The sequence below is a fragment of the Cetorhinus maximus genome, chromosome 3 (genome assembly GCF_964194155.1).
Source record: "Cetorhinus maximus chromosome 3, sCetMax3.hap1.1, whole genome shotgun sequence".
In the NCBI taxonomy this organism is placed as follows: Eukaryota; Metazoa; Chordata; class Chondrichthyes; order Lamniformes; family Cetorhinidae; genus Cetorhinus; species Cetorhinus maximus.
Window position 1 is genome coordinate 200,452,196 of NC_135881.1, and position 15,052 is coordinate 200,467,247.

The following is a 15,052-nucleotide window of genomic DNA, read 5'->3' on the forward strand; positions in this document are numbered from 1 at the left end:
GTGGAACGGAGGCACAAGGCATGGGCATTCTTTGCAGTATGGTAGCCCCATACATTTTACCACTCTTGTTGAGCATGGTCCTGGGAGAGACTTTGTTGGCTCAGCTAGTTATTAGCTGATAACTTCCATGGGTATAAATCAAGTTTTCAGGGGTGCCTGACACAATGATGTTAGATTAAAAGCGAGTCCAGTTTACCACTAAATGAAGTATAAAATATGCCAGAACAATGCGTCACTTTTCATCTGTTGTTCTCTATGTTCAAAGCACGGTTTTATTCTGTGCCCAGGCTTGGGAGGGGTGGGATGGTTGGAATGTTAATTCTTCCTGGTTTGTTTGGTTTTATTTATCTTTGATAAAAAGCCATGAAAAAGACTTGCATTTATCTAATGCTTTTCACGACCACCAGATGTCTCAAAGCACTTTACAGCCAATGAAGTACGTTTGAAGTGTAGTCACTGTTATAAAGTAGAAAATTTGGCAGCCAAGATGCGCACAGCAAACACCCACAAACAGCAATGTGATAATGACCAGATAATCTGTTTTTGTGATGTTGATTGAAGGATAAATATCAGCCTGGACACTGGGGATAGCTCCCCTGCTCTTCTTCGAAATAGTGGCCATGGGACCTCTTACCGTCCACCCAGGCGGACAGTGGGGCCTCAGTTTAACCGGTCATCTAAATGACAGCACTTCTGACAGTGCAGCACTCACTCAGCCTTGATTTTTGTGCTCAAATTCTGCAGTGGGATTTGAACCCTAAACCTTGTGACTCAGAGGTGAGAGTGCCATCAACAGAGCCACAGCTGACACTAAGGTGCTGGAATAGTGCCTGTATAACCAAACTAAACTATGAAAATCTAATTTAAATATTTAAAGTTTTCTTTATTTTTGCTAACAAAACCGACTCCATATTAAAATGCAATTGCGTAGGACAAATGAAATGGACACAAAGAATCAGAATGTTTAGCAGTAAATGCTACTTTTTGACAACTGAAATTCCTATGGTGCTTTTTTGAGTTCCACAGAACTACAGTTGTAATGTTCAAATAGTTTAAAGGTCCAATTAAATAATCATGACTTAGAAGTCCTTTATTAAAAAAAAGCCCTGCTCATTTCCCTCACCTTATTTTAAAAAGAAAAATAATTGCTTCAAAAATAAGATTTTAAGGACAGTTCCTGGACAAACTAATTGCTGTCAAGCAGCTGCTTAAGTTGAAAGTAAATGGCAGTTCCCCACCTTTAGGTGATTTTGGCTCTTGTCAGCAACACTCAGCATTGAAGTGACGGCTTTCTCCAGGCTAAATGCTGTTTGGGCCTGTTGTCTATCAATTGACAAAAATGACAGGAAGATGAACATTTTTATTTTCATCTCTCTTTCCCCTCCCCCACCACCTTTTCCTTTCCTAAAGGCATTGATTTATGCTGCAATAGGGTTGCGCAGAGAACTGCAGCTCTCAAGTAGTATGCCCAAGTGCTTTCGTGTATGAGTCTAGATGGTAAATTTCAGCATGCTGTCAGGCCATGGGGACCATTATACATATGCCCCATCCTACCCCCTCCCCTCCCCTCCCCAACCCGGGTGTGAATTTTGTCAGCAGGCACCACACTTGGGAACAGCATGAGGAAACCTGGGCTGAATGTTGTCAGGGCGGCAGCAGGGGTTCCAATGGGGAACAGGAAGGCCAGGTGAAGCCCTGCCTCGGTTCTTTCCGGGAACCCTGACTCAATTCTGTGGCAGTCAGGCAATTAACTGCCTGGCATCAGTGCTCCTGTCCGAATCGGAAGGGCTGGCAGCTCTTCTGTCCCAGCAGCGCCACTGGGAGCGGGGACCACTGCTGGGACAGCACCCAGCCCAGATTCGCATCATTGCCACTGCCCTGGGACCAAGGTAAGTGGGCGGCTCAGGGTCACCAGAGCCAGGAGAGCATGGTGGGGTGTTTTTTGTGGGGACAGTCTTTGTCATTAGCAGGGCACTCCATAGGACACCAGATGCTTGATTTCCCCCCTCTTTCCCGAGCACTCACCCTCTGAGGTGGAGCCCTCCCCTCCCCTCGACTGTGGGAAGATTGGCCTCTAGGCAGGAAGGCCATCCTCCATCTTCCCTGCCACTGGGAATTCCACGGTGTCAGGAAGATGCTGGGTACTACAACCCCACACCTTTCTTTCTGCTTCTCTTCCCCTCCGTTTCCAATGGTCCCATTAAATTACATCCCCGGATTCCCTGGAACGTTTACTGTGTTGCTGAATATCTTCTCGAGTTCTCTGCCCGAAGGCAGGGCCTTGGTGATTATTTGCCAAGCCGCCAAGATTTTTTTTTTACAATGGGTAGGGACAGGAGGCATGTCCCCAGTCTACCTCAGACTGAGCAGGGAATGAAACCCATGCTGTTGGCATTAATCTGATGCACACGCTAGCCGTCTAGCCAACTGAGCTAACCAGCCCCTCAGCATGTTGCTACATAGCAACAAATAGGGAAAGGAAAGAGTGCAGTTTCCTAAGCACTAGAATTTATCATTCACTGTCGAGATATTAGAACCCCTTTAATTTGAAGGCTCAATTGAGAAAGGTGAGTGGTACCGAATGTAAAATAGTCTGCTTCTAGAAAAAGCAATTTTCGGTGATTAGACCACATGTTACCTTTCAAATTCCTCTTCTCCCAGTGATCCAAATCTTATAGAAGAAACAAGGTACGAAGGCTGTGGCTCTGAAATCAATCTCAAACATCATACAGAAATGACTACAGTGCACTTAGTTCTGCCTCTTGCAAAATCTTAGATTGCCTCCCCCTGCACAATCCAACCAGCAGTCAATGTTTTTACACGTAGGGAGGAAGATTTCCTCTGTGGTTCATTAAACTCATAAGCAGGTATACAAAGAATTAGTGTTTCTAGAATTCTCGCTGCCAAGTTGCACACAAACTGATTATGAAAACCCCCACAAAAAAAGCACCGTGTTAGTAACCCCACTTCAGTATTATAACATGAACCTGAGTTAACTATTTACTAATATCCTGAAAACCTAATGAAGATAGATCACTCAAAAACTGATGCTGTTACTATACTGTGCTAAACATCTGTTGAACTGACAGCTTGGTTTATTAAGCAGCATTTGGGTTCACACTTCAGGGTTATCACTTCCTTTCATTCACCAGATCGGGTGTTCGACTGAGAATGCTTGCCGGGGTCACCGGGGTAACAGTTAACAAACTGAGAAGGGGTTTTGTTTGTGCAATCACACTGCAGGTTACCGCAGCACCAGATTATTTGAGCCGCTCATAGCTGTAAAACAGCATTACGTTGCAGACAGCTGCCAGGGTTTCATTGTAATGCAGAAAGCTGTCTGGAGCCAGATTTCTAGCCATTAGATAAAAAGCATGTGAAGACGCTCAAGAATCTGTTCCCGTCAATCACACCTTTAAATGAAATGACCAGTGAAGGGATCTAGTCTTGGTGCTGAAATGCTTAAGTGAAACCAGTTATGTAGTCAATATAAAAAGCCATCTTTCTCCATGAAGCATAATTCATCGATTCTGAAAATCCACTCTTATAGAAGAAACACACACAGACTTGCATTTATATAGCATTTTCACAACAACTGGACATTCCAAATTGCTTTACAGCCGATGAAATACTTTTGAAGTGCAATTGCTGTTCTAATTCAGTAAATGCGGCAGCCAAAATTGAGCACAGCAAGCTCCTATAAACAGCAATGTGATAATGACCAGATACCTGTAATCTGTTTTTGAGATATTGATTGAGGGATAAATATTAGCCTGGACACTAGGGAATAGCTCCCCTGCTCTTCTTCAAAATAATGCCTGGGATCTTTTACATCCACCTGAGCAGAAAGATGGGGTATTCTGTTTAACGTCTGATCCAAAAGACAGCACCTGCAACAGTGTAGCACTCCCTCAGTACTGTACTGTAGCGTGAGCCTTGATTACTGTGCTCAAGCCCTTGTCATGGGACTAGCACCCAGAAACCTGTGATTCAGGGGCAAGAATGTTACCAGCCGAGCCATGGCTGACACTCCATGAGTGCAGAACACAGTGGCTTGTCAGCCCATTGACTTAACCGCAAGGCCACCTCAACATTTAAAAGAGAACTTCCATGGCGTCAATATGTTCCAAGTGCTTCATGAAGTACTTAAAGTGTAGTCAGTTGTATTGGAGGGAAGCACAACAGCCAATTTATGCACAACAAGCTCCCACAAGCAGCAAATGACCAGATAATTCATTTTAGTGATTTTGGTTGAGGGTTGAGGGGTGGCCAGGCCACTCGAAGAACTCTCTTTTGAAAAGTGAGATGGGTTAAAATAAGGAATGCTGGAAACACTCAGCAAGTCAGGCAGCCATCCGTGGAGAGAGGAAACAGTTAACATTTCAAGTTGGTGACCTTATATCAGCACACTGGGAAAATTGGGTATTTAGTGCCTAATGCTTCAAATGGCAACTGGGGTTCTCTGCCCATTGCAACTATCAAGCAAGTAAAGATGATACAACTCTGATGCACACATTTTGAATAGAATATTGGGCACTGATGTGGCCTGTCTGCACTTCAGGAGGAGACAAAACGTTCTTCTGCTGCCTCTAAAATTTTAATCTCTTTTGGTTGGAAGAGAGACTGGTATTAACTTTGCCAGGGCACTTGGTACATTCCCACTGTGGTCTGCCTTGAGCAGTTCTTACAGCACATCAGCGTCTGAAATCCCATAATCAGAGGCTGAGTTCAGTGCCATGTAAAGTGGATCCTGATTAGGAGTCATCTAGCACAGTGATCCGTGTAACAGTACAAACTGGCAGTGGACATGCAATTTAAATGACTCCAAACAAGCCCGTGTTGCCCTGATTGCTCCTTTATTCCCATTTCTATCCTCCCATCGCAAAGAGTTAGCGTGCACAGATGCAAAATTACTTTTAATAAGAATACTTCTCTGGAGCTGCCCAACAAGTGCATACCCTCAGTCCATTGAGGTGGCTTTTATGAAACCTAGATTATCGGCTGCGTCTCAGGAGAAATGAGATGTAAGATTCTGCTAGCAAATGTAATATAAACCAGGACTTCATGTTGAGGCCATGCAGCCATCGAAAGATGCAATTTAAAAAGAGGCAGCGTGACTTTGCCAATAAGAGCATCACATCCAACACCTGTGACACTGGAGCTCTTAAATTGAAAAGGTTTTGATCTGGCAGTTTTCTCACATAGACATCACAAGCATTCTCCTCATGTCAGGGGCATGTAGGCATGTCATTAAGACTCTGCTGCTACAATAAACACTTGGCTGCTTTCATCTTGCCATACTGTTACATATTGGCTGTTGTGAACTCTGTTAGGAACTGTTTTTACTCAACTGTGTTTTTCTTTCAGTTCCCAGTGCAGGTTTGTCAGAGGTGTACAATTGTACACCTCCAGTGTGTGCCTCTCCATGACCAAATTAAATTGCAGGTCTCGTCTATATTGTTTCAGACACTTGGGAGTGAAGTACAGAAAGCCGTGCGTTTGAGTATTATGTTAAAGGTGACATCAGTTTTGCCTACGTAAACACAAGTAAACAGTGCCAGAGGTCACAAACCTGGATGCGAAGCATCCAGTATTGGCTAAAAGCAGGACTGTCCAGTACAAAACTAGCCATCTAGCCACCCTAAATATAAGCGCTTATATCTTCAGTGTTATTGTGCATGTAATTTCAGGAAACCACTGTCCAAGGGCTGTTGTCTTCCTTTTTGCACTCAGTCTGAGCCTTGCATTCATGCCAGGCTTGACTTCTGTACAGGGCTCTATTGCCACCAAATGCACAGGACCAACTCCTCAAGATTACATTATGACAGATTACAATAGAACAGATCTGTATGGTCACAGGTCTATGATTCTGTCAAGCTAAGAAAGTTGGACAGATTCCAGGTTTGTGCCTATATCTATATGGAAACATTCTCAGGCTACTCCTGGAGGTCTGGTCCAGTGAAAGCCATGCCTGCTGATAGCAAATGTGGCCTCCTTCTGTGCTGACAATTGTATGAAATCTGCATTCCCATCATAGGTCCCAGAAATATAGACACAGAGGATTCGATTAGCTTCCAGTTGCAACCCCTTTGCTTCCCGGAGGAAGAGGAGGGACTTAGTGCACTTACGAACACCTTGAGCCTTCGCACATTGAACTCTGTTGAATTTGCCCAGCATAGACCACCAAATATTTAAATCATTTGGGAAAATCCCCCAACTCCAGGTCCCGGAGTGGGATCCCAACAATTTTAGGACTTAGCATGATGCATTTGAATGGATCTAAAATCAGCAATTAACACAATGTCCACTCTGCCCATTCATACTGACAAATATTGTTTTTCTTTTTCCTCGCCAGGTAAGCTCAAACGAGAAACATGCAGAAAGCCTCAAGAGTGAAGGAGACATTCTCATTGAAACTCTACAAAGACTGGCGCAAGCTGCCAGGTGAGAACCCTCAGGCCTAAAGGAATTTCAAAGCCTTTGAATAAGCATCCAACTTTTTTTTATATATATGACAGATACATACCACAGACCTATCATGTTACAGTGCTTTGCGACCAGAGTAAGACTGCACTTGAACCAGCCTCTGAAAGCCTCCAGCTTTCTCCCCGAGACTGACTTTGATCAATTGTTGGTGAAAGCCAGGGTTGGATGATGAAAGATTCTGAAAGTTGTTACTTTCATTTACAGCCAGTTACTAGCTTACTGTCTGCTTCTTTTGAGTTTAGCTTTTACATCCCCAAAAGAGAGTTTTTTGAAGTACCAGGAGTACATGAAAATAACTTTCAACCCACAAAGTACGCCTTTGGCATAATAATGTTTGTGCTTAACAAAACAGAAATTCATAACACAATGAGTTCTCAGTTCCATCTCAGAAGTTGAACAACTTCGCAGAAGGAGGACAGGAGTGATTTAGCCCAAGTTCCTCTCATCCACTGTTTAATGGACACTTTGAGGCACTCTTACCTTTGGTCAGAGCCATCAGTGGCAAATGTGTAGGTCTCCTGCCATCGATGGCCAGGGTAAATACGAAAGCATCAACCTCTAGAGTTAAAACAGCTTTGCAGATTTGTGTGGCCTTTGCAATCTTCTCTTGGTTTAGGTGCTTCCTGTTCTGTCACCAATCACATGCTCATTGTGTCTGCATGCTTGTGCCATAGTTTTATTCTGCTCCATGTAAATTCCAGGCCCACCTGTTCTGCGGATGTCTCAACCGAACGTGCAGTTGCACCAGCATGTCTCTCCAACCCAAGAAACAGCCTCCAAAAGCAGGAAGAGCTGTACCACAAGGAGAGCAATACAATATAAATGGAGGCCAATTGAGGGTCATTCCCCAAAGTTCCAAACAATAAGGCAAAGGATCTATATGGGCATCAGTAAGAAGAGCCTTTCAATAGGGGGACTCTGTACCAGGGTGATACATAGCACCTAACTAGGAAGAGAGGTAGCAAAGCATACTCATAATGAAAACAAGGCATGCCTGGCCTCTAAATTCACACTTCAGAGGCTGAGATTGAATTCAAGAGAGACCTTTGTTTCCCTCACATCTTTTTGCTAGAGTTGGCACTTTTACATTCAGTGCTTGATCATTTCAGACCATGAAAAGACTGGGGGTTCATGCACCAGCCAGCCACTTTCACAAGTTAGGTTTGGCTCTTTTATTCCAGCAGTAACAACAACAACTTGCATTGATATAGCACTGTTATTGTGGCATAATGTTCCAAGCGCTTGACAGGAGCGTTACCAAACAAAATTTGACACCAAGCCATGTAAAGAGACATTAGGAAAAATCATTAAAAGCTTGGCCAATGAGTCAGGTTTAAAGGCACATCTTAAAGGAGGAGAGAGAGATGGAGAGGTTTAGGAAGAGAATTCCAGAGCTTAGGGCCTTGGCAGCTGAAAGCACGGCTGCCAATGGTGGAGCGATTATAATCACAGATACCCAAGAGCCTAGAATTGGAGATGTGCAGGAATCTCAGAGGGTTTTAGGGTTGGAGGAGGGTCATTATCAGGACCATCATATGAATGTTGGTAGATACAGATATTAGTCTGTGATGGCGACACAACTAAAGCAGAAGAGGAAGCAGAAGAGATAGAGAGACATGAGGCCATGGAGACCAAAGATAAGAATCTTAAAATTGAATTGAAGTGTTGCTGGATTGGGAGCCAATGCAGGTCAGTGAATACGGTGGTGATGAATATACCGGACTTGTGTGAGATAGAATATGTTCAGCAGGGTTTTGGATGAGCTAAAGTTTATGGAATCAGAGATGCTTGAAATGCCTGTAGTGCAATGTTTTTTCGGTAGCTTAGGTCCCTTAGCTCATAGAAAATGCTGCAATATATATTTTTCTCAGGATGATAGAATGCCTAGTATCACGATGCAGTTAGCTTCGGTTTGGCTTACAATTGCTACATTTATATTGGTATCAATAGGGCGTTTATTGCTCCTGTTATAAACAGATCTACCTGTACACCACGGATGGAGAATCTGTCAGGTTTATGCTGCGGTTGTTGTCGGCTGCACAATCCCTGCACTTGAGAGAAAATATTTCAAAACTTTCGACAAGTTAGTTGAAAATACAGCGCAGAGGTGAGAGCTGACCTTATTGAAACATATAAGATCCTGAGGGGACTTAACAGGGTAGATGCTGGGAGGGTGTTTCCTCTCATGGGGAGTCTAGAACTAGGGGGCACATTTTAAAAATTAGGGGTCTCCCATTTAAGATGAGATGAGGAGAAAGGTCTTCTCTCAGAGGGTTGTTGTGTTTGGAATTCTGTTCCCCAGCGAACAGCAGGGTCATTGTATATATTCAAGGCTGAGTTAGACAGATTTTTGATTAGCAAGAGAGTCAAGGGTTATGGGAGGCAGCCAGGAAAGTGATGTTAAGGCCCCAATTAGACCAGCCATCGTCTTATTGAAAGGCAGAGCAGGCTCAATGGCCTATTGCTGCTCCTATTTCTTATGATCTTAATACAAAGCGAAGAAATAGTGCATGGCCCCACGGGAAGTGAATAGAACAGGTGAAGCTTCTCCTTATTTTGAGGTTTATTTTCTTGAAGAACTAAATGAGGCCTGCAAAGTGGATTGGGTCCTGAGGTCAGGTAGTATCAAAGATTGACATAATTTCAATACGCTGGTGCATTCTGTTGAGAAATTGATCCATCCAGATCAAAAGGCCCCACTTTCATCTGTGCTGGGGTACCTTGTCCAGCCGACAGGAATGTTGCCAATCATTTAAATATATTGCAAATTGTACCCAATCCTGTCCCCAACCAACATGTAGTTTCCACCAAGAGGTACAGATATTGATGAGGGGTTGAAACTCAGACAGGCATTTTTCTCCCTCACTCACAGTGGACCAACTTATCTCAGGTGTGGACTCATTGTTATTTTTTACTGTACCTTATCCAATGCCATATACGCCTCAGCTTCCTTAGCCCAACCCCACAAAAGAATTATTGTCTTATTCTGCTGTACTGAACACTAATGAGTTGTGACTGTATTTTGCCAATTCTTCATTTTCACTGTGGTGACAATACATAAGGAGTGTGTGTGCCCCATCTCACTGCTGGAGATATACAGTATATCATATATATATATCTATGAAACTAGTTAGTGACTGTTTGGCCACCATAATGCATAGCTTACCATGTTACTTCATTGCTGCAACACTATAGCAATGTCTCAGATGGCAGCCTAAATGCTTTAAAAGGTCTGCTGGAGCACAGAAAGCTTCCTTTAATGTCTACTGCCCTCTTGCATAGATGCAGATTGCTACAAAGTCTCCTTAATAAAAACAGGGGGACTGCTGTTTCAAAAAATAATGTTCCTGAAAGCAAAACAGCTTCATAGAGATGGGGAGTACACAATGGGAAGTAATGCAATTGCCCAGTCGATTTAACTTATAAGATCTTATAAATTATGAGTGAGTTTGAATGATGCTCTTCCTTGTGAATGGAATAAATCAGGCATGGGAATGGTTTTGTTTGAAAATAAGCATTATTTCACTCCACTTTTAGTGGGGCTAAATCTGTCTGCCAAAGTACTGGTGAGCCAGGGAGATCCACAGTGCTGAGTTAGCTGAGTCACCGAAGTGCCAATAGGGATAGTGCAACTGGCCATAAAGGTCCTTGAGCTTGGTAGAGGATAACAGAGAGAAGGTTCATACTCCTGATGGATATACAGCAACCCCTACCAGAAAGTGCCCCTGGGTGGGCATCAGGCAAGGATGGGATTGACATTGGCTCTGATTGCCTCACAGTTGAATAGTCTATCAGTATTCATCCTCTAGGCTCAGAAATGCAGAGTGTCACATGGTGACTTCCAGCATCCATGGATGTGAACCCTGGTGGCTAGCCAGCAGCTTCAAGAGAGGAACTAAGGAAATGGTAGTTTAGGGCCAGATATGCAAGCCTCAGTCTTACAAACTCATAAGAACACAAGGGATAGCCATTCAACACGATTGTGGGTGATTATCTATCCCAACTCCAACTCCCTGCACTCTCTCCTTATCCCTTAATTCCCATAATATCCAAAATTCTATTGACCTCTGTCTTGAATGTACTCAACACAGAGCATCCACAGCTCTCTGGGATAGAGAATTGCAAAGATTCACAACTTTCTTTGAAGAAATTTCTCCTCACCTCAGCCCTAAATGGCCGCCCCCTTATTCTGAAACTGTGACCCGTTTTCTAGACTCCCCAGCCAGGGGAAACAACCTCACAACATCTACCCTGTCAAACCTTCAAAGAATTTTAAAAGTTTCAATGAGATTATCTCTCATTGTTCTAAATTCCAGAGAATGTATGCCCAGTTTACTCATTATTTCCTTGTAGGACAATCCATTCATCTCAGGAATCAGTCTAATGATCCTTCATTGCACTCCCATCAAGGCAAGTATATCCTTCTTAGACAAAGAGACTAAAGCTGTACACAGTACTCCAGGTGTGGTCTCACCAAGGTCCTGTACAATTGCAGTAAGACTTCTTCACTCTTGTATTTCAATCTGTATGTAAAGGCTAACATAATATTTGCTTTCCTAATTGCTTGCTGTACCTGCATTTTAAGTTTGTGATTTGCATACAAGAACACCCAGGCCCCGCTAAATACCAATACTTCTCAATCTCTCAGCATTTAAAAATGTTCCATTTTTCTATTTTTCCTTCCAAAGTAGATAACTTCTCCACATTATATTCCAGCTGCCATGTTCTTGTCCACTCACTTAACCTGTCTATATTCCTTTGCAGCCTCTTTGCATTCTCTTCACAGCTTACAACTCAATCATTTAACTTCCCTTTGTGGTTATCCAAACCAAATTGGATTCTGTGATGAGGGCTGTAGAATCTTTTCTGGTTATTTACAGTATTTTGTCTGTATCTTCCAGCTCCCTTTCTGATATTGCCATTGCATCTTTGGCCGCCGAAATCCTGAAACTCATTGAGTGAACAGGAAGCAACCACGACTCCCAGCTATGCAATGTCACTTAGGGCTGAAGAGGAATGGATTTTCTCCACTAGCCTTTATGTTGGCCGGTTTTCTTGGACCACAAGAATTTGATACACAGAAGCAATTCCATCAAACAAACTGCTGCAAAATCGGGAAGAAAGGAACAGCAAAAGCGATTATAAGAAGTGATTACTTTGCAGCAGGTGAAAAGGATTGTTCGACCTCCTTTAACATGACATGAAGTTTTGGTACAAATGATGACAAAATACAGTGTTTTCAATATGTTCTGATGCTTTAAGCAAGTATTTTAAAGAAATTTCCACTCTGGTGGTGTATTTTTTCCTATAACTTATGACACTTTGGACTTGTGAATTACTTTCTGTACAGTTGGGGTTGGATCCTCACTCTGAATGTTTAGAAAAAACTTTGCTCTTCACTGTACCTCTGTGAACAGTTTAGAGTAGCAAATAAATAAAATAATTATTAAGTAGCTTTATCATTTTTATACTGCTTCACTGTGAATCCACTGTTTATAAAATGCTGTAGCGTTAAAGTTAAAACTGTTTCAACCAAACATGTTATTGCTGATAGCTGTAAGGAATCATCTGCTCACTTTCTGGACCACTGATTTTGTGAAGTTTTCTACTCGCACTGTCTCACTGAAACTAATCCAATATCAATAAATCGGGAGAATATTTGTGCATTTGGAGACATTACTATTGTATCTTATATTCTTGAAACTCAATTTGGAAAAGAAAATCTTGAAAATCTTTACTTCTGCTTCCCCCACTCGCCCAGTGATGGCGTGGATGCCACAACTGGTCTGAGTGTACTCTGGCTGGGTTAGGGAGACAGGGGAAGTCAGCAAGAGATCTCACTCCTGCTGTCTGTCCTGTGCAGGTGGCAGCAACAGACTTGAGTTCAGCTTTTTTTCCTCAAAAATACACTTTATTCATAAAATTTGTAAACACTACATAACAGTTCAAATTTGACATTGCTCAGCTATGATGCCACTCACCAGAAATGCTGCCACACCATGGGAGGCAAGATACTGGAGGGCGACTGGTTCCCGTAGGGCTCTGACTCCTCAAGGAGACAGTCCCTTTTGGAGAAGGATGAAAATTGGCAAGAAAAATATTTCTGCCTGTCTATTTTCTTTTCCCTGCCCTCATTCTCACATTATTTAATTACTATATAACTGACTATTCTTTAACCTTTCACCACTTCATTGTAAGGTTACCACCAATTTACTGCCGCTTCACCCTTCTGTTTTGGATCAGCCACTGATTGGCGTATATAGTCGCTTCAAAGACTTATTTTTAGGCCAATTGAACATTTTACTTTGATTGAGTTGCCTGACAGAAGTCAGCAATCAAAGTATGAAACAAGAATGAAGCCAGAATTTGAAAGCCTGAATCAGCACTGAATGGCCAACAAGGTAACGAGATAAAAGCAAAAAACTGCAGATGCTGGAAGTCCAAAACAAAAATAAAAATACCTGGAAAAACTCAGCAGGTCTGGCAGCACCTGCGGAGAGGAACACAGTTAACGTTTCGAGTCCGTATGACTCGTCACCAGATAACTTGTTGATGGTGCAGGATGCAGAGTACAATTGATGTGCGGAGTCTTGTTGATGCTGCTCAAGGCGTTTAATGTAGGCTGAGTGAACTGTTAATGATATATAGTTACTTGATCAACACCATTAAGTGGTACTTGCTGGAAGCCCAGGCTGTTGCAGCCGATCAATATGTGATACACCCTGATTCCTTAGCGAGTGCAAGACTTTACCACATAAGGTAATTTTTCTGAAAATTGGGTGGAATTTTATTGCCTCGTCATGTGGGGGCGGGGCCGTAAAATGTAGTGAGCCATTCAAACGTCCATTGACTTTGGCAGGACTGTAAAATCCTGCCAACATAAAATTCCACCCTTGGTAAGGTAGGTGCACTTAACAGTGTTGGTGAAAGGTCTCTACAGTGCAGAGTGCGAATCATCTTTTTGCTTTATAATTGTGTTTACTTTTCAGCGTCCCACTCCACCACAGCCTCAGCTCATCTGCTGTTGAAACCCTCACCTACACCTCAATTACGCTAGACTTGACTATTCCAATGCTCTCCTGGCCAGATTACCATCTTCCTCCATCCATAAACTTGAACATATCCAAAATGCTGTGACTTGTATCCCAACTCGCACCAAGTCCCATTCCCCATGGCACCTTTTGTCTCTGACCTACATTGGCTCCTGGTCTAGCAACGCCTCAACTTTAAAATTTTCATTCTTGTTTCCAAATTCCCACATGGCCTTGCCCCTCCCTATCTCTGTATTCTCCTTCAACCCCACCACCCTCCAAGATCTCTGCGCTCCTCCAATTCTGATCTCTTGTGCATCCCAAATTTTAATCACTCCAGCATTGGCAGCCATGCCTTCAGTTGCTTAGGCCCTAAGCTCTGGAATTAAACCTCTACATCTCTCTATCTCTCTCTCTGCCTCTAAGGCGTTGCCCATAACCTACCTCTTTGGCCAAGCTTTTGGTCATCTCTCCTAATGTCTCCTTATGTGACTTTGTGTCGAATTTGGTTTGAGAATGCTCTTATTGAAAGGAACTTAGAAGGTTTTACAATGTTAAAGGTGCTATGTAAATGCAAGTTGATGATATTATTCATAGTTCAGTACACAAAACAGACTGCAATTGACTTTCTTATGCTTTACATAAACAAGAATACAAATTGTACAGACATATTTTATATACTTTTTATTACAGAATCTGGTCTTGGAGCAGCCCAAAGTATTCTCCCAATGGCATCAAGTCCTCCCTATTTACAATGTGAAAAGATTCCATAGCCGTAGTGGCAAAAACGAAACAGTTAAATATGCAAACTTTAAGTCATGATTGCAGTGTTCAAGGAACTTTCCTAATCTCTGGGGAAGGTCAGTACAGGACAGCAGTGTGAAAACAACATTGTTGGATTGTAAGAATGAACTTGGACTTTAACGTTTCCACAAAGTTTGGGCTGTATTTCTGCAACTACTGTAGCCACTGAGAAACTTTAGACCAGCAGCTCGTTAAATGTGTTTCTGCTAACCTGAAGGCATTAATACCTGTTATTTATATTCCAGTGGCACTGTTGGAGTTGTCAGTGGGAGCACTATTGTAGAAGGTGTATTAAAAGATGAGGGGGGATAAATTTTTGCCTTTTTCTGCACGAGCATAGAAAATCATGGAGGAGATATTGGGCTCTGTAGCGCCCAATTTTTAGGTGCTATGTGGCCTCCTAATGCTTGTCCAAGAATCACGTGCTCACCTATCATGGGAAGTATGCCAGAAGCCTTCATGGTAATAAGGTTTGCAAGTGTGTACCATGCTGAGCATCAGCCAGTGTCACCACCAGTGCTACTGAAAAGGATCATCAACTATCTACAGGTTGGTTGCTGGATTATTTCTTCTGACTGCATGGTGCAATCGTATGCATTTTTGTAACTTTCCTGTACTTGGCTGAAATTTCAATAGTCTACAGGGACTGGTCTGGCTGGTGCCTAAGTAATTCTTCCTTGATTTAAAAGCTTGTGCTGAAAGAAACTGCTTCCTGACATGGGTGGCTTGAT

At 42.7% G+C, this 15,052-nt stretch overlaps 1 protein-coding gene across 5 annotated transcripts in view; it reads left to right on the plus strand.

The window, feature by feature from the left end:
- ulk4 (unc-51 like kinase 4) overlaps nt 1-12,154 on the plus strand; it is a 411,327-nt gene extending 399,173 nt beyond the window's left edge. For all 5 annotated transcript variants that reach the window (XM_078539600.1, XM_078539595.1, XM_078539598.1 and 2 more), the window contains 2 exons: nt 6,356-6,444; nt 11,388-12,154. In XM_078539600.1, coding sequence (XP_078395726.1) covers nt 6,356-6,444; nt 11,388-11,448 — 150 coding nt within the window. In that variant the 3' untranslated portion in view covers nt 11,449-12,154. The remainder of the gene's footprint in view (nt 1-6,355; nt 6,445-11,387) is intronic.
- Nucleotides 12,155-15,052: the final 2,898 nt, after the last annotated feature.